This window comes from Mesoplodon densirostris, chromosome 14, assembly GCF_025265405.1.
Source record: "Mesoplodon densirostris isolate mMesDen1 chromosome 14, mMesDen1 primary haplotype, whole genome shotgun sequence".
Lineage (NCBI taxonomy): Eukaryota > Metazoa > Chordata > Mammalia > Artiodactyla > Ziphiidae > Mesoplodon > Mesoplodon densirostris.
In genome coordinates, this window is record NC_082674.1 from 48,834,936 (window position 1) to 48,854,542 (window position 19,607).

At 34.5% G+C, this 19,607-nt stretch overlaps 2 protein-coding genes across 4 annotated transcripts in view; one reads left to right on the plus strand and one right to left on the minus strand.

Moving 5' to 3' along the window:
• Positions 1–18,373, plus strand: part of VRK2 (VRK serine/threonine kinase 2) — a 99,732-nt gene extending 81,359 nt beyond the window's left edge. Inside the window, exons 10-13 of one of the 2 annotated variants that reach the window (XM_060117289.1) lie at positions 1,626–1,693; positions 5,459–5,625; positions 10,811–10,972; positions 18,002–18,373. In XM_060117289.1, the coding sequence (XP_059973272.1) occupies positions 1,626–1,693; positions 5,459–5,625; positions 10,811–10,972; positions 18,002–18,346 (742 nt within the window). In that variant the 3' untranslated portion in view covers positions 18,347–18,373. The remainder of the gene's footprint in view (positions 1–1,625; positions 1,694–5,458; positions 5,626–10,810; positions 10,973–18,001) is intronic. The other variant, XM_060117290.1, reaches the window with a different exon arrangement.
• Positions 17,960–19,607, minus strand: part of FANCL (FA complementation group L) — an 85,531-nt gene continuing 83,883 nt past the window's right edge. For both annotated transcript variants that reach the window (XM_060117291.1, XM_060117292.1), the window contains 2 exons: positions 18,748–18,819; positions 17,960–18,451 (listed from right to left, as the gene is read on the minus strand). In XM_060117291.1, the coding sequence (XP_059973274.1) occupies positions 18,410–18,451; positions 18,748–18,819 (114 nt within the window). In that variant the 3' untranslated portion in view covers positions 17,960–18,409. The remainder of the gene's footprint in view (positions 18,452–18,747; positions 18,820–19,607) is intronic.

The window sequence follows — 19,607 nt, forward strand, 5'->3', positions numbered from 1 at the left end:
CCACAGATATAATATCACAATTGGGAAAAGCAGCTGTATTTTAATAGGGCAAGTCACAACAGAAGTTTACAAAAGTGGTAGCTAGCTGATCCATAGAAACCAGTCTTTCTAATTCAGTGTGGCATCAATTCTTAATAGAGAGGAAAGCTAGCCTGCAGATACAGAATAATGCAGATTACATTTGTAAATACTGACATATATTGTATGAAATATTTCTCCACTTGGAATCTTGATTGTCCTAGTCCCTTTCCCAAAACTAACACAATTATATGTCAGTATTAGAACTATATAATCAGTTACTTATTGCAGTGATTGATGTGTCCATATAACCCTCAGGTAACTAACAGTTTTCAATATATGGGTCAAGTCAAAGGACAGTAATGGGCATATATAAAGTCTTGGTTTCCAATTTTCTACCTCAGTTTACCTAATTTGAATAAAATACTTTATTTAAAAGACTAACATTTTAATTCCAATTATCCTATATGTGTTTTTCTTTTAATAAGACTTAATAATATTATTTGTTTTAGTCTTTTATCAATATGCATATATAGATGCCTTCATTGTATATATCTCTAATGAATATACCTACATGTATATATTTGAATATAATAGGGTATTACATAAATAATAAAATATAATGTTAATAAACATAATCTCCATTTGTATTTTGGGGCCCCTTGCATATATTAATATATTCATTTTGACCTGATTACTAATATAAACCTATTGACCAACAAAGCTAATATTTATTATGAAGTTTATAATTAAGACATATATATATAATTAAGATACGTACATATATATATCTTATATATATATAAGACATGTTCAAACTTTTTATATAGTACATAATCATAATTTATTCAACTTGCTGAGAAGGCATAACGCTGAATTACCCTATAAGGGCAGGCTTGTATATTTAACCATAATACTGTATCCCATATGCCCTTTATTTTCCTAACATAGGTTAATATTAGATCAGTGCATTTATCGTTGCAATTCTGCCTGTGCCTGAGTTTGTGAATCAGACATTCATATCAGTAACTTTAGTTGAATGTTTATATATTTGTGGCTGAAGCAACTTAAGAGATTTGTATTTGTTCAGTCTAAAACACTGGAAAGTGTTAGAATAATGGGTTTTTTGTTTTGTTTTTTGGATATTTCTTGTTAACCTGTTTAATCATGGCATAGCATAAAGCAACTGCCCAATTGAGAACAATATACATAAAATATTAAATAATTTGCCCCTTCCCAGTGCTGAGTACCTGAGGAAAAATATCCTGAAAATCCAGATAAAATTTTTCTATGTATTTTTTTCTTGAGGTTTTTTTAAAAAAAATAATGTATCCCTACTTCTACATTTCTACATGTACAGACCTTGTATTAAAGCATTTATACTGTAGTTCTACATTTAGTTTCTAGGTGATTGATATAAAATCGATCAGTGAGATTTGAGGGATCTCCCCCATCCACTTACCCTCTTACAACCATTACAGGTGGGTGAAAAAAAAAAGTATGGAAAGTCACATTACTGGTGACCCATAGAGTTTTGTTTTCTAATCAAAACAGTAAATCACAGGATTGCAAACAAATTCACTGTGCGTTACTCTGTTTTGTTTTAGTCTGTTGGATGAGCTGCCTGAGTCGGTGCTTAAATGGGCTCCTTCCGGAAGCAGTTGCTGTAAGTCAGGTGATAACTTCTGCCTTCTCCTACGTGATTTACAGCTCACCACATTTGTCACTCTTGTTTTGTAGCTTTTGCTGCACCCAGTCCCATTCCCATAGTGGTGGGAAGAAACTCTCCAGGGTTACAGATACGTTGCTAGAGAAGAGACTGTTTAGATCCTCTTTTCATTAGGACACAAGAATGCTGCAAGAACAAATGCAGGCAGCATTCTGGGCTCTGCTGATGGCATTGCTTTCTTTTAGATGTATATTTTGGGAATCATGCACAGGTTTAATGGTCAACTGTATCTGGTATTTCCAGAGTGGACTTTCTGTTTTTTGTTTTTATGTGTGTTGCTGAAAGAAGAGAAAGTTGATCTAAGGAAAGACTACTTTCAATTAATAATTTAAAAAACCAAACCATTAAACATTTGAATGCTGTTTAGACTTGGGTTATAGTCTGACTCAACAGCCAGAAAAAAATTTTTGGATTGGCAAGGCATATGACCTTGGGATTCGGAGTATATTTCATTAAACAGGTTTCTCTTTCATGTTAGTATAGACCATTTCGGAATTCTTAAATTGGTAGTACTATCAGTAAAAATAGTAAGGCAATTCAGAATTACCCAAGTGCCGCATGGCACATCGTTCAGCACCGAGTTAACCACCGAGTTAGACTGCCTCACAGAGCAGAGCCTGCTTCTGCTGTCCGGCTTGCTTTCTCTCCGAGATGATAAGCAGAGTGAATCTTGATCTCTGTTTCTACCGGGCAACTTCGAAGTTAGCTTTTAGCTGACTTATGAAAGTAAATATGTACGCTGAGTGTCTAGATAAGGTCAAATAGTATCAGTTTCCACATGAGAGTTTAAAAGTAGAGTTAAATCATCTTAAACTTACATTTACAGCCCTTCTTGGACCAGAAACCAAAATTTTCATTTCCTTAGGAAATGAACAGACCAGTTCTGTTTTCCTACCTCCATTTCCCAAATCCCACAAGTCTGCCCAATGTGAGTCTTCTGCTTCCCACTCTCTGTTGTCGCTTTCCTTCTGATGGAGGGAGGCAAACGGAGAGTAATATTCTCATTTGGGGGGATGGGTTGAAAGATGAAAACTTTTCATTTATGTAACTGCACTGAGTAACTCAGTCAATATGCCAGTATTCCTTTTTGGCTAATATTCTTATTGGCATTTTTACCAAGTCACACAGCTTTCATTTTACTCAACAGGACAGCAAAAAGAGAGATGAGGAGATGTTAAAAAAATTTTTAAATTGTATATCTCTTTTCCTGACTCATGCAGAAAAGGTAACTGTTCAGTTTAGGATTAGGAAAGAAAGCCCATGTGCCCTGGATCGTACACGGTAAATGCTTATGGACCAGTGTATATTCTGGGATACTGCTATTGCTAAATATAATATCTGAGTGGTACGAGCAATGGTGGGAGGAGTGCCAGGCTCCTCTTTTTCAGTACAAACCATTTGTTTGGGTCTATACTATTCTTTTATAAAATGAAGATTTCTATTTCTAAAGCACAAAATGTTGAAACTTTATTATTAACTGAAGGTCTCTTAAGTTAGTTGGTTATGCTTAGGAGAGTGGGTATTGCTAGCATGAGAATTAATCCAATTTTACAAAAGGTTTATTACTAAGACATTTTATGAAATAAAACAGCTGAGAAGTTTGCGACATGCATGTCCAATTCAGTGTAATAATATCAATAATAGTTTCAAAAGTTTCTGTCTCTTGAAATGATAGTAATGATACTTAATATTTCACTAGCTTAAAAAGCAGATGATTCAAGAATGTCATAATTTCATACTACTCAAAGCATTTGTTTTATAACTCTGGAAATATGCTAGTAAATTAAAAGGTGTACTTAATATAATAAATCCAGATCTTGAAAGGCTAACAGTACTATATCACAATCATCTAAGCGTCAGGTTTATAATATATTCATAACAGAGGTGGCTCTTTTCTTTTTCTCCCTCTCCTGCCTCACTGGTACCTCATTTTTTCAAACCCCAGACCCATGAAGGCTTTGCAGCACAGCTACTATCAGCTGGTGGAGCGCCAGGAGTCTTCCATTGTCTTCTAACAGTGATTTGTGAAAAGTGTCCCCAACATATTCAGCTCTCTTCTTCATTTGGGATATTCTGGTTAATAGAATTGTAATATATACCAAACTGGGCTTACCAATCTTGAACAAAGAACAACAGAATATTCATATTAAAATGGTAGTGGATGTACTTTAATCTTTTTTCTTTTGGATCATCTCTTCAAGAATTGAATGCCTCCACAAAGGGCTTCTGGAAACATGAGTTATAAATGTGATGAAGCTGCAGCACTTCCTAGTTACAGAGATCTGGTTGAGCGAGTGCTAGATAACAGAATTTGACATCTTATACATTAGAGAGGAAAAAAGGGAGGTTGCAGAATTGCCACAGTATCCAAAAACCCAAAAAAACTCTGGAGCCAAGAGTTTTCATTTTAGCTGCAATAGCCTTATGTTCCTGGAAAATAGTTGTGGACAATACAGTGTAAAATGGTCATTCTCTGATTTTCCTTGGCGGGGAGAGATGATGACTATTCCTTTTGGAATTTTTCCCTGTAGGGAGTGAAACCCAGTGTCTCTGCAGTTCCCCACTTGAAAGGAGGTAGACCTGGAAGGGAGCAAAGATCTAGGAAGTCAGTTCTGCCAAGCCACGAAGCTTCCCCAATTTCCCCACCATAGGATATAAACAACTTAGTGAGAAAGTAAGAGGTACTTGTGTCTGGGTCAGTAATAAGTTTTTGAAGAGGAAAGTCTTGAAAAACTAGTTTATGGAGTATAAACATCTCTGTTAACAAATGAAAATATGCCAGTTTTTAAACAGTGTATGGTATTATCACTTATAGCTCAGATTCAACCTCCACCTGAAACAAAAATGCAAACTACCTTTGTTGTAAAGTGGCTATATTTCTAATTTTTGGTTACTGACTCTACCTGTACTGTATTTAAAAGTTTGTAGTTCATAACCTTTTTTTGTGGGGAGGTTACTATACCATTCTAGGGAAGAGAAAAATTAAAAGGTGGCAACTTCTCATCCTTGTGCTCTAAATCAGAAAGGCTATGCATGATTGCACTGGGCTAGCTAGGTATGCAGGACTTGAACGAGGTTCGGCAAATTCTAAAGTCAGTCATGGCTAAAACTGTAGAATTCAAGGTCATTTCTAAATGAACTGTTGTAATCTCAAAATCAAAGCCTTAATTACAATTTGCAATGATTTCTTCCTTTAAAGTAAGGACGTTTATAGTATTTTTTGTTTGTTTTTGTTTGGTTTTTTTGTTTATAGTATTTTTAACTGAATTTTTAAAATTTCAAAAAATTTATTTTTAACTGAGTTTTTAAAATTTCAGAAAAAAAGTGTGAAGCATGGCTGGTTGTTATATTATTCATGTAGTTCTTAGTAGTTGCACCCTATAAATCAAAATCACTAACTATAATTTTTAAAATTTGCTTCTTTTGATGAGTGAATTGTAAACATATCAACAAAGATATGTTAAAAAAAAACAAAACACTAGTTTCTCCCATCTTGTCCAATCTGTAGGTCACTAGATTTCAGTCATTTTTGGATATCATTTAAAGAGTACTTTCCTGTTAAACTATTCATTCTTAGTTTCTTCAAGGGGGGTGTATGTGTGTGCATGTACTTGCTTGTGTAAGAGAAAAACAACAGAGATTTTGAGAGTATTAGAGTTTTGAAATTTTTTCCCATTATGAATGACATTTAAAAAATTTAATACTTCACAGGTGAAATAGCCCAGTATTTGGTATGTGCTCATAATTTAGCATATGATGAAAAGCCAAACTATCAAATGCTCAAGAAAATTCTGAACCCAAGTGGAATACCTTTAGGACCACTGGAATTTTCCCCTGAAGGAGAGAGCTTAAATGTGCGTACTCCAAATAATCAAAAGGTAAGTAACAGTCCCTGGAATCCAGTGATGACCTTCTGTGAAGCTTATGTACCAAATGAAGTTGTTTTAGGTGTCAAAATGAGTCTGACAGTCCTGTTTCTTACTTATATCTAATTCTATAATCCCCTGAGCTCTGAAAAATTTTATTGAAGGTTCCTTTGACTTGTTGTCTTTAAGAGAAAAATAGTAGGATCTGTGGCCTGTTGTGTATTATTAAAGAAATAAAGCAGTCACTGATGTCACAGAGATAGGACTAGGGTAAGATATGAAAGGCGAAACCAGCTTTATTCATGGAAACCTTTTTTTTTGCTGCTTTGCTTCAGATTTTCTTTAGTCATCCCTCTGTTTTTGCTTACTCTTGGCCATAATTTGGTGGTGGTAATAATATTCTTAAATTTTACCAGCATATTTGTACATGCTGATATTTCAATCTATAGAAACAATCCTTTTTTGCAAAAAGTTATTTTTTAAAGTTATACCTTCCACTTTATCTTCCAACTAACTCCCTCACAGCAACATTAAAAAAAAAGAAATTAGAACTGGAAACAACACAAAAGAATTAGAACTTGAAACATTTTTTAAGAAGGTGGGAGAAGCCTGAGACTGCTATCAGCAACATTACTGAACAGGCAACTAAATGTCTAATCCTGCCTTGACACTGCCCATATGCAAAAAAAAAAAAAAAAAAAAAAAAAAAAAAAAGGAGGGCTTTGTTTCCTGATGCATGTACATTAAGGTAGGGTCAGGATGTCATTCATTTTTAATATTTCTTGTGAACTTTGGATCATCACAAGTATTCATGAGCCAAGAATGCAGGATGCAAACTAATGTGACTGATAGGCTGCTAGATGAATGGTGAGTCAAGTATCAGTGCACAGATGGTTCTGATTTGCTGAATTTTGTAGCTGCTGCAACTGAAGACATAAAATATCCTTCTAGTCATAAATTAGCTCTTTGGAAGCAAAACCTTGGCACCAGAGCTTTACAACCTTCAATTAGTAGGGAAAGAAGTATTTGAATGACTGTGGTATTGACATCTGTAGGCCTGCATAGTAATCATTCCTAATAGAAGAGAATATCTGTTTGAGGAGGTTTTGCATGGCTAATTAACTACCAGTGAGAATATGTAATTTTTTCATGATCTCCTGATTGTCACCTTTCTCTCATGATACAATTACATTTTATTGTAGCAAGTGCCTCACAAACCAATTGTCAGCACTATTTACGTATTGCAGAAGGCAGAACAAAAGTTCATGTTTAATAAAAAGCCACTGGATTTTGATCTTGGTAATTACTGAGACTTATTTTAACAGTTTTATTGACTTTTGTGTTTTTACCACTTTTGCAACAAAACAAAGAGCCATTTCCTTGACATAGTATTTCCCTTGCAATAATAGCCAGCACTTAATCTACACTAATTTAAGTAGATTTTTTCCTTTTTTGTAGTTTTTCAGTTTCATAAACTTAATTGAAATATAAAAGAAGCCATTTAAAAAACTGATAGCTGTATCCTCTGATATAAAATTCTAATTATTACCCACCAGAATTTTCATTTTCATCAAATTCAAAGGATGTTTGTTGCGAAACCATTTTTATATGCAGAGATAGAACATAAAACATTTTTTTCCAGTGAGCCTCAATCAAAAATATTTTATTCTTCCCTTTTGATTAGAGCACTTTGATTATGAGTAAAAAGAAAACACTAAGAATAATATGCATTCTTAAGACTTTAGCTAATTACTGTTAACAATATGATCAGCCTCAGTATATAGACATTAAGATGAATCGGAGATATATTTCATAGCAGATCAATATTTACTGAATAATGACTTTATTTCTGTAGTATTTTGAGTACACTAATATATTTGATAATTATATAGGTTCACCATATGTGACCACACCTTAAATTTCTTTTTATTTTTAAATTAAGTTGACAGATTTTGAAATGCTGCAAAAACCAAACTTGAAAATGATCAAATGCACAGTATGATAATATAAACTGTCCTGAACTCAGTTTTCCTAAATGATCAAGGATAGTTTCCACAGTTGATTGCTTCCATAACAAAAATCATTTTTAAGTCCAGAATGAATATCAATCACATGGCCCCAAATTTCTCTCTTTTTAGACAGAATCCCCTCATTAGTAGCTAAAGATATTTCTTGTTACTCTATACATGGATCTAATTATTTAACAATAAATAATGAACTCTGGACCTGTACTTTTTGGATAAAGATACTTAAAAAGAAGTCAGTGGACCAGGAAACATACATAGTTAGATAAATAAAATGTTTCTATGATTCAGTATTCAAAGGAAAGTTATGAATGTTTAATTTTTTAAGTGTTATTTCCCTCAGTATAAGTGGTTTGTGCCTTTTAAATTTAGTAGTTATAACAAAAATATGTTTTGGTTAGGTATTATAAAATAGCACATCACCATAAGAATCTCAGCAAACTTACAGCATCTTTTTGCAAAAAAAAAAAAAAAAAAAAACAGAGGGATTTATCCAATACTGGGTTTTACTAGGCATCGTAAACTGTTCCCTATAAGCTGAACCTTCTTCTTGAAGTCCCCAAATACTGTTACTGGAGTTAAATTGGAAATGAACTTTTTGTCAAGGTAGTAGAGATGTTGATATTTTTTCCTGAAATGCAGATCTTTTGGGACATTTGCCTTAATCAAAATGATACTACGTATAGCTGATACTACTCTCTAGTAGTTCTGAAGGCTCTGGCATTGTCATATTAGAAGAATCTTATCATCAGGGCTACCTCAGTCTGTTTATGCCATCCACTGGGATGTAATGTCCAAAATTCACTGAAGGACACCATATTCAGTAAGAATGCTTATTGAGGTGAGCTAAAGCTCCAGAATTCCTGGATGAGAATGCTAAAGCCAAGCTAGAAACCAGCATTACTGGAGGCCTCAATTCAACCCTTGAATAAGCCATTTCCTCAAGAGCCAGTAGTGGATCCTTTTATCAGTTTACCAGTATCTCCCTCCTTATTCTGATGCGTGAATCCATTTTGTAATGTTATAGACACCTGAGCACAGTGAGCCGCTCATCCTTCCTGAACACTTTACTAAGGCAGAGGAGTAGCTGTAGGTCATAGTTAAAATGTTCAAGCTATCCTACCTTTCAGACAAGAAAAAGTTTGTTTTCTTCATTCACCCTGAATCTGAGGTTCGTATAGCAAATCCAGGGGTGAATAGATTATTACTGGTAGTAGTAATCTTTGTATTGAACTTAAAAGCTTACAGGATTCTTACTTGAGCTTTAATTCTCAAAATAATTCTATTAAAGTTGTCTTCATATTTCTTTTCTGTATGAGAAAAAGAATATAAATTCTTAATTATAAGCACATTTTTGCTTATTGAATTTTAGGAGTCCAAAGGTATTCCTTATTTTGTAAAACAGTATGAAGTGCCAATGAAGAATTAAATAAAAATTACCTTATTTGAATAGCCACTTTCTGGAAAGTGACACACATTTGGATAGTATCCTTCTATTTGATTATGTGGGATACCCAGAGTGTCTTCTATATTTACTTTTTTATCTTTGATAAAAAGTTTTACTCTGTTCACAATTAAGGGTTAAACTTCATGATCCCACTTCACTCTTATCATTTTAGAAGTTTCCCTAGAAATAGAAATTTTCCATAAATTGGATATCATTTTGTTTATTAGCTAGAAGTGCTCATGGCAGCACAACTTAACCATCCAGCCAACTGACAGCAAATCCAGGAGGCATTGTCTCTTCCAGGAGGCCTCAGAGAGGACTGAATATATTAGACCGAATTTTGTTTGTACATCAGAGTCTCCCAGACCAAAAACTGTTATACCTAAAGTGCCTAGCATATAGGAGGCACTAAAATTCTCAATATCTCAACTAATCCTTTCTGTCACAGAACACATTTCATAATGATTGGCAAGCCAATGTTTTATTAAGATAGAACTATGTACAGTAGCCTTGGGAAACACTTTGTTTCACACTAGTGGTATGATGGGCATTTATTACCAAGATAACTTCAATGGAAAACTGGCTCAGAAGGTGGTTACACATGAATTTTCCTAGGAGTTGGGGAGAGTTGAGTGGTAGAAATAAAGAACCCCTGAGTGACGAGAAAGCAATTCCAATTTTCAGGTTACTAAGAAGCAATGGCTTTGCTATCCTTTGAGAAGCTGGGATCCAGGAGGAGGGGTGAATAAAGAATGGTGTTGTGACAGCTTAAACCTAGCCACAAAACACCAGCATATTTTAAAGGGAAGGAGTGAACACACTTGGCAATAGAAGCTAAAAGTTGAGAGACTACAAATTAAGGCTCTGCTTGCCCAGCCAATGTAATTCATTCTCTAGTTTGGCACTGGCTACTCCATTATTTCCCCTTGCACTGTTCCTATCTTCTGCCCCCTATTTAACCCATGAAAAAAGGTGACGGCACTTTGAGCTGCTGTAAACATGAAGCTGCTGAACAAATACTTCACATAAGGATCTTCACTGTGGCTTTCAATCTTCCAACTGTATTGTGGGATCTGCCCTTCTATTTCTGTGTCTACTTCAAGGTTATTGAGAGTCAGTCATCCCCCAGATAACAGCATGGTGTGAAAAAGAAACCTTAGAGACAGCAAGCTTGTTGTAGAATTTAACCTCTGATACTGGTACACAGTATTAGATGACATGGACTGTTATTCATCTGCTCAAAGGTTAAATTACCTGTATAAAAAAGTAAGCAACATCATAAGCTCCTTTTGTATGTTCACATTAATTAGGCTCACTTCAGTGATAGAAAACTAAGATTCTAATTAATAAGAATTTAAACTAAAAAGATGTCCTGGATCCACTCCCAGCAAAGGTTAATAATGAATTCATGTGCAGTTTTCAAATGTGACAGTTTTCTGTAAAAATGCTGTTTTCAATAAGCAAGTTATCTATAGAGATAATTTCTAAAGAGTGCACGACAGTGACACTAATTTTTATTGGTCTTGTCCTATTGAGGAGAAGAGGCCTGGATCTTGCCAACTACTTACTTTTCTATAATTTCCATTTGTTGGTTTCCTCTTTATTTCTTCCTTTTTTCAAAGCTTGGCAAGTATAAAATTTTCAAGAATCTGGACGTGAATGCATTTTTTTTTTTACAAGTGTCAGAAGTTTTCCTTATATATTATTACTTACTCTGTATCAACAGGTTGATTCACGAAAGGCTGCAACAAAGCAAGTCAGTCAGATGCAAACTAGGTTACTAGAAAAAAAAGGCCACAGTGAGAAAAGTGCTGAGTCCTGTGCAACGTGGAGAAAAGTGCAAGAGGAGGAGAAGCTGATTGGGTTGTTTAACAGTGAAACAGCGCAGGTGAGAGGCGTTTTGTTGTTGTTTCCCTTAATACTATATTAGAATATGCCCTTTGGGAATAAAGACTTTTATTTTCTCCTGAGGGCCAAGGCTGTACAGTTTTGTTAAATGAGAAAGGACAGAAAATATCCTATCCAGTGGATAAAATCAAAGCAGCCAAAACCAGTTATCATAGAAACAGAATGACAGTGAGCACATTTTTGCATGCAGATCTGATTTCTTTCTTTAGCCCGAGAATCTAACGAAGTGCACTTGAATTTGTTATGCCGTCTACGATCCATGAGGGACTCACCGTATTCCATACTGTTACGTTGGCTCCTCCAGTCTAACTCATAAACAGATGTGAGAGGGTCCCTGTCACTGTGGTTGTATTTCAAAAATGACGTACTTTTATATCATCCGATCATTTGTTTGGTTAGTGACTCACCTTTAGCAGATGCCTCATTCAAGCAACAGCAAAAGTCTTTCCTAATTTAACCTTTTTTGACGAGAAGCATACAAGGTATTTCTATCTGCAGTGAAAAAACATTTTTCTCAAAATGGCTAACATTTTATATGATTTCAACATCGTTTTCTCCAAATGGTTTCAGGTAGTTTACAATATGGAACAAGATAATGCCCCCATCTTCTATCTCCCCCCACGCCCCCCCCCCAAAAAAAACAACTGGTTAATCAGGCAGCTGGGATGTTAATCATTAAACTGAGCACTGAATTTGGCTCTGAACTTCCTGGCAGCCAAGGCAAAAATTAGAAGCCTACAAGTTAGGCATTTCTCATCTAACTAGCAAGCATACAAGTTTATCTAGAGAGAAAAATGCTTTTTTTTAGTACTAATAGGAATCTTTTGCATTTATTCTGTTATAAAACCATAGTAGCATCATTTCCTTTTTGTTTTATTTTCAAATTGATACAAAGGAATCTACTTCAAGAGGACACATTTTATAGTTCCCATTTATAAAATTAAAGACAAATATTGCTTGGTGACAAAATTTAGATATTCTTGAGTGCTCTTTTTCAACCCTCCATTGTATAACTACATCATAATTTGCATATCCATTCTCCTATTAGTGGGTACCTGGGCTGCCCGTGTCTCCAGCCACCATGAATATAGTTGCTCTGAATATTCTGACACAAGTCCTTTTATGGATATGTTTTCTTTGTCCTGAGAAGTGGAATTGCTGGGTCATGGGGCAGATATATGTTAAACATTATAAAAAGCTGACAAATACTTCCCACTTTATACTCCCATCAGTAACGTATGTGAGTTCCAGTCATTCCACCTCCTCCCCACTATTTGGTGTTTGTCAGTCTTAATTTTAGTCAACGTGTGTATATTAGTTTCTCGTGGTGATTCCAGTTATCTTTATCTGATGACCAATAATTGTGAGCACCTTTTCCTGTGCTGACTGCCCATGCATATACCTTCTTTTGTGAGGTGTCTCTTCAAGTTTTATCCATTTTTATTTGAATGATTGTCTTTCTATTATTAAGTTGTAGGAATTCTCTATATATTCCACATATGTCTCCTGTCCAATGTCTATATTGTGGATATGTTCTCCTAGTGTGCAGCCTGCCTATTCATTTACTTAACAGTGTCTTTGATGAGCAGGAAGTATTTGTTTTTATTTGAAATTCAACTGATCAATTTATTATTTTTTTCTGTAAAGAAATCTTTGCCTACCTCAAGGTCACAAAGTTATTTTGCTATATATTTTTTAGAAGGCTTATAGTTTTAGCTTTCATATTTGGGTCTATGAGCCATCTCAAATCAGTTGGGTATGGTGTGAGATAGGGGTTGAGGTTCCTTCCATATTGAAAGCCAGTTACCCCAGTACCATTTCTTAAAAAGATTTTCCTTTTCCTAATTAAATTTCTTTGGAGCCTTTTTCAAAAGTCAGCTGACTATATAAGCATGGGTCTATTTCTGGACTCTCTTTTCTATCAATCTATTCCACACTGTATCAATTACTGTAGATTTATAGCAAGTTCTGAAATTAGGTAGTTTAAGTCCTTCAGCCCCTTCTTTTCTTCAAAGATGCCGTGGCCATTTTAGTTCCTGGTCCCCTCCATAAAATTTAAGAATCACCTTGCCAGTTCCCACTAAACAGCACAATGGGATTTTAATTGGGACTACACTAAATCTAAAGATCAGTTTAAAGGGAAATGAAATCCCAACAACATTGAGTTCTCCAATGCATAAACCTGATACTTCTCTCCATTTGTTTCTTTCAACAATGTTTTGTAGTTTTTAGTGTAGATAACCTATACATCTTCTATTAAAAGTATTTCTCAATATTTTGGTTTTTAATCCTATTGTATATGTCATTTTTTCAAAAATTTTATATTCCAGTTATTTGTTCCTGGTATATAGAAATAAAACTGATTTTGTATATTGACCTTGTGTCTTGGGATCTTCCTAAAATTCACTGATTAGTTCTAGTAGTTCTTTTGTATTTTTAGGATTTTCTACATCATCAATCATGTTGTCTGTAAATAGAGTCTTCTTCCTTTCCAACATGTATGCCTTTCATTTATTCCTTTCATGTCTTATTACACCTGCTGGGACCTCTAATACTATACTAACATATACTAATATCCTAATATATACTGACTACTCAATATAGTAATGAGAGTGGGCATCCTTGTTCCTGATCTTAGGGGGAAAAGCATTCATTCTTTCACCATTAAGTATGATGTCAGCTGTAGGTTTTTCCTAAATGCCCTTTATCAGGCCGAGGAAATTTCGTTGTATTTATAGTTTGTTGAAGAATAAATTTTAGTCGTGAATGGGTATTAAGTTGTTTTGGGGGATGTGTTGAGATGATCATATGATTTTTCACCTTTACTAGTATAATGAATTGCATTGATTTTTGAATGTTAACATTTTATTTCTGGAATAAATTCCATTTAGTCGTGATGTTTTGTCATACTGAATTCAATTTGCTATTTTTCCATTACGGATTTTTATATTTACATTGATAAGAGATAGTGGTCAGTAAGTTTTCTTTTCTCTCAACTTCCTTGTATGGTTTTGTTTTCCAGTCATTATATGTTACATTAGAGGGAAGTGTCTATTTTCAGAAAATGTCTCAGTAAGATTTGCCTTTCATAAAAATGACAGTTTAGAAAGAAGACTATCTAGGTCTACAGTTTTGTTGTAGTAAAATTTCAAATTATGAATTTACCCTCTATCACAGATAATAGTGATTATTAGATTTTCTTTTTCTTCTTGTGTCAGTTTTGGTAATTTGATCTTTCAAGGAATTTGTCCATTTCATTTAACTTGTCAAATTTGTCAGCACTATGTAGTTCATGATATTCTCTTGTTATACTTTTAATGTCTTCTTTATCCATTCCTGATAATGGTAACTTTATTCATTTTGCTTTATAGTGACACTGTCTCCCCAGTCCTAAACCATGTAAAGCATTGGTCTTTTCTGCATCACTATAGTTTTGTCATTTTGAGCATGTCAGTATAAATCAGATTCTACACTATGTAACTTGTTGAGATTGGCTTTATTTCTTTTACCGTAACACCCGTGAGATCCATGCAAATTTTGCATCTATTGATATTTCATTCCTTTTTATTGCTAGGTAGTATTCTGAGGTATGGATGTAGTGTTGAAGAACATGAGTTTCTTCCAGTTTTTTGCCTTTCACTATTTAGTATGATGTTAGCTGTAGATTTTTGGTAGATGTTCTTTATCAAGTTGAAGTTCCCCTCCATTTCTAGTGTATTGAGAGTTATTATGAATGGGTGTTGAATATTGTCAAATGCTTTTTTATATCTATTAATATGACCATATGATTTTTCACCTTTATACTGTTACTATGGTGGATGACATTGATTGATGTGTGAATACTGAAACACTTTTACATTTCTTGAATCAACCCCACTTGGTCATGGCGTATTATTCTTTTCATTTGTCATTGGATTCAGTTTGTTAGTATTTTGTCGATGACTTTTACATCTCTAATGAAGACTGTTGGTCTGTAGTTTTCTTTTTATTTTATTGTCTTTTTCTGGTTTTGGAATCAGGTAATGCTTGCTTCATAAAATGAGTTGAGACATCTTCTAATTTCTGGAAGAGACTGAATAGAATTAGTGTTTTTTTTTAAATGTTTTAGAGAATTCTCCAGTGAAACCGTCTGGGCCTAGAGATTTCTTTTCCTTTTTTAACTATGAATTCAAGTTCTTTACTAAGACTATTCAGATTATCTATTTCAAGAGTGGACAGACTTTCCTATAAAGAGCCAGACAGTAAATATTTAGGTTTTACAAGTCATATGGTCTCTCTTTTGTTCAACTATGCATTGTAGTGCAAAAGCATCATATACAAATAGGTAAACAAATGAGTATAGCTGAGTTCCAGCAGAACATTTATGGCACTGAAATTTGAATTCCATGTAATTTTCAAGTGTCACAAAGTATTTTTTCCAGCCACTTAAAAATGTAAAAACCATTCTTAGGTGGCACGTTCTACAAAACAGGTGTTGAGCTGGATTTGGTCTGCAGACCACAGTTTACCACCCCCTAATCTATTTCATCTTGAGTTATTTTTGATAATTTGTGCTTTTCTAAGAATTGGTCTCTTTCATCCAAGCTGTTATATTTTTATTTGTAGAACTGTTCATAGTATTCCTTTATTTAAATTCTCTAAATGGAATTGAAGCCTATAGTAATATTTCTTTCCAAATATCAGTAATTTGTTTTCTCTCTTTTTTGGTCAGGTTTATCAATTTTATTGGTCACAGAGCCAGCTTTTGTTTGAGTTTTCTCTATTTTTGTTTTGTCAATTCCATTGATTTCTGCTTTTATTTGTATTTCCTTCGCTCTGCTATGTATTTCTCTTTTTCTAGTTGCTTGAGGTAGAAACAAGCCTCAGTTATTGAATTGAGACTTTTTTTTTTTTCGGTACGCGGGCCTCTCACTGTTGTGGCCTCTCCCGTTGCGGAGCACAGGCTCCGGATGCGCAGACTCAGTGGCCATGGCTCACGGGCCCAGCCGCTCCGCGGCATGTGGGATCTTCCCAGACCGGGGCACGAACTCGTGTCCCCTGCATCGGCAGGCAGACTCTCAACCACTGCGCCACCAGGGAAGCCCGAGACTTCTTTTTTAATATAAGTATTTAGTATTAGAGATTTTCCTTCTAACAGTTAGCCATGTCCCATATTTTTTGATACATTTTGATTTTCATTCAGTTCAATATATTTTTAAGTTTCTCTTGGGTCTCTGACCCATTCAGGAGTTTTTTAAAATTTTCAAATGTTTGAAGATTTTCCTGTTCTTTCTTTCCTTCAGCTTGATTTAGGTGTATTTTCCATTTCTTTTTCTATTTCAGGTGGAAGATTAGGCTACTGATTTGAAACCTCTATTTTTTTCTAATACAAGCATTGAATGCTATAATGACCTACTAAGTCCCATTTTAACTGCATCCCATAAATCCTTATATATTGTATTTTAATTTTGTACTTTCTCATGAGACTTCTTTTGATGTCTTGGTTATTAGAAGTGTGTTGTCTAATTTCCAAATGTTTAAAGATTTTCTGTTACTGATTTCTAATTTATATTATTATCTGAGAACATGCTTTGTATAATTTTGTATTTGTTAAGGTTTATTTCATAACCCCCAGGATATGGTCTAGGTGAATATTCCAATTGCGATCGAAAAGAACATGTACTCTTCTGTTTTGGGGTGGAGTGCCCTATAGATATCAGTTAGATCCCATTGGTTTGTGTGATCTAACCTTGCTGTTTTTGTCTAGTAGTTCTCTGTTGATTACTAAGACTGATGTTTTCTAGTAAGGAGGATGTGAGCTGCTGCCTCTTTGCTGTCCCTTGCTTAGTGCAAGGCAATGGTCATCAGTAGGGCTACGTACCAGTAAAACTTTACTCACAAACAGGCAGCTAGCCAATGAGCCACAGTTTTCCAACCCTAGCCAGACTGTCTCTCCCCATCAGAGCCCTCAGTAAACTGAAGACAGCTGGTGGTTAAATCCTTTGATGAGTGCCTTCTCATTTGACATCATTTGTTGTTGCTTAAAGAGAGATAAGGTATTTAGGTCACACAAGAGATGATTCTGTCTTGAAATTTTAGTAGTTTGACTTCTATTCTTACCTAGACGGGGATTAACTAGATCATCCACTTCTACATGTAACTTATATGTAAATGCAGCATAGGTTAGCTTGCCTGTGGCTCTCAGCCTTTAGAAATATGATTTGATGGTGTATTTCTTTTTCCTTGTGCAAGAACAATGCTTTATGGGCCTACTGGAGTAACCATTAACTCATTTTGCCTTTAGTGAATTAAGCTGACAAAACTTTAGGAAAATTGCATTCATGTGACTTTGTTAGCTCTCAGGCAGTAAAGAGTAGTTTATAGATTTCTTTTTAATGGAAAAGCTAAAGAGCCTTCAAGACATTTCTTTTGACACAGTGAAACTGTAATTTGTATAAACTGCTTGATTCCCTTTTGCTTAGGAGATTAGGGTGAGCATCTTTTCTTAGGTAAGCTTCTGGACAAATAAAGATTTTTACCAGCTGTCTTCTCCAGGTTTGTTATGGGAAGATGTGAATCTCTGGTGCTCCGGCAGGAGGCTACAGGGGGCAGGCCACTGGCTAAGGCCAGTCTGTGGGTGCACAGCACCACCATCTTGCTCCAGTGCTTCTAGTATCTTTAATTATTACTGTCTTATCCCCCATAAGATTAAGCCTTTTTCTTTTTCTTGCCAAAAAATTCATTTTTTCATATTCTACCCTATTTTTAGATTATAAATTATTTAAGAAATAGCCTACTTCTTGGTTTAAAAGAACCAATCAATCAAATTAACCAGATTTGGTCATTTGATGCTGGTAAGTACTTTATAAATGCTTTAAATCAAGAACCTAAATATAACTTCTCAGGAAAAATAAAAAGTACACAAAAACTTGATCTTGTGTAACAAATTTTATTTAGTATTCTTATAGAGTACACAAAATAAACACTTGGATAACTCAAACTTAACAAACACATATGTATTTTCTCATAGGAAAGCACAAGGAGAAGACAAAAATACTGTGAGTCTCAAGAATTTCTGAATGGAGTAAAAAGTTCTCCACAAAAATCCAGCTGTATACAGTTCCCCAGTTCATTTTATGAACCCCATCAAGATTTTACCAGTCCAGATATGTTCAACAAGTCAAGCTCTCCATCTTGGTACAGGTACACTGCTTCAACTGGTATGGAGGTCACAGAATTAGACAGTTCTACAGGATTTTGGCTTACAATTTCCCAGTTTACTCTTAGTGAAGAGATAAAGGCAGATGTATATTATTATGGCTTCACCATTCTTCTTCTTTTGATATTAGTATGTCTTGCTTTATATTTTCTCTAAAGATACCAAATAAAATCCTTTTGATAATTCAAGTTTCCAGTTCTTCACAGAAATGTTGTCTTCTTATTTCAGGCTTTTTCTCCCAGACATTTTCAAGGTAAGTGGCTTAGAAAAAGAGGAATGCTTTATATTGAGATGGTGTAATGATAGAGTTTGGAAAATACTTTTTAAGGTTCAGATCACCTAGGAAATCTAGAAAAGGGGTTAACTTTTTTTTGATCAAAGGAGAACTCTGAAAATTAAAATGTTAATAGGGACAATTTATCTTAGAAAAAAATTTAAATACATTGACAGATGTTTCCAAAAATTTTATATAAGCTGATATACTATACAGTTATCTTCTAAAACATATTACTAAAAGCTAGACACATTTTATGAAATGTGATTAATAATTTGCTTACCTTACTACAATATGGACATTCACCAAATATGACGTTAAAACTCTGTCTACTAGTCGGTAGTCCTCTCAACCACTGAAGATTTTAAAAAGAGAAGAAAGGGAGCAGTGTCAACATGATTACATATTACAGGTACTCCAAATAAATTTTTCTTTTTGAGTGCATTATATTTTTATGCCAGATGATTTGCCTTCTTAATTTTCTTTTGTAAGAGGAACATCTCCTGAGCCAATACCAAACTACTAAAATGCTGAATAACAAGGGGAAACCAGTATGGACTTCAAGGTCTATACCACTGATTTATAAGCAAATTATAGGCCCCTTTAAGAATCTGATAAAAAGTATGCACCTTCTCTACCCCAAAACAGATGTACACAAAAATAACTCCATGGGGTTCACAGACCCTCCCTAAATCCATTAATCACAAATTAAGAACTCCTGCTATAAAAGATATCCTAGGCTCTTTAAAATTTAGGTCTTAATTCTGATCTTAATCACCAATAGTAGGGTTAATTCTCAATCCATTAATTACAAGCAGGAGGCAATCCATTTTTAAAAATTAAATGAATTTTCATTATTACAAAAGAAAGCACATGTTCCCTTAAGAGTATCTCTATAATTAGACCTAGTATTTTATGATTTTTATATAAGGTAAATTGACATCTCTACCTAAATTCTCCACTGTTAAACTGCAGCTAGCACCAGCTGCTATCTCTAATCACAAAAATCAGGAGGTAATATTAAGGAAGTTTTTAAAAACCGAAAGCACTATACAACTGCAAGTCATTTTGTATATAGATGCACATACAGTTAGTCATATGTCCATTGTGCCCTAAGATGAATGCTCGAGAGCAAGTGACTGC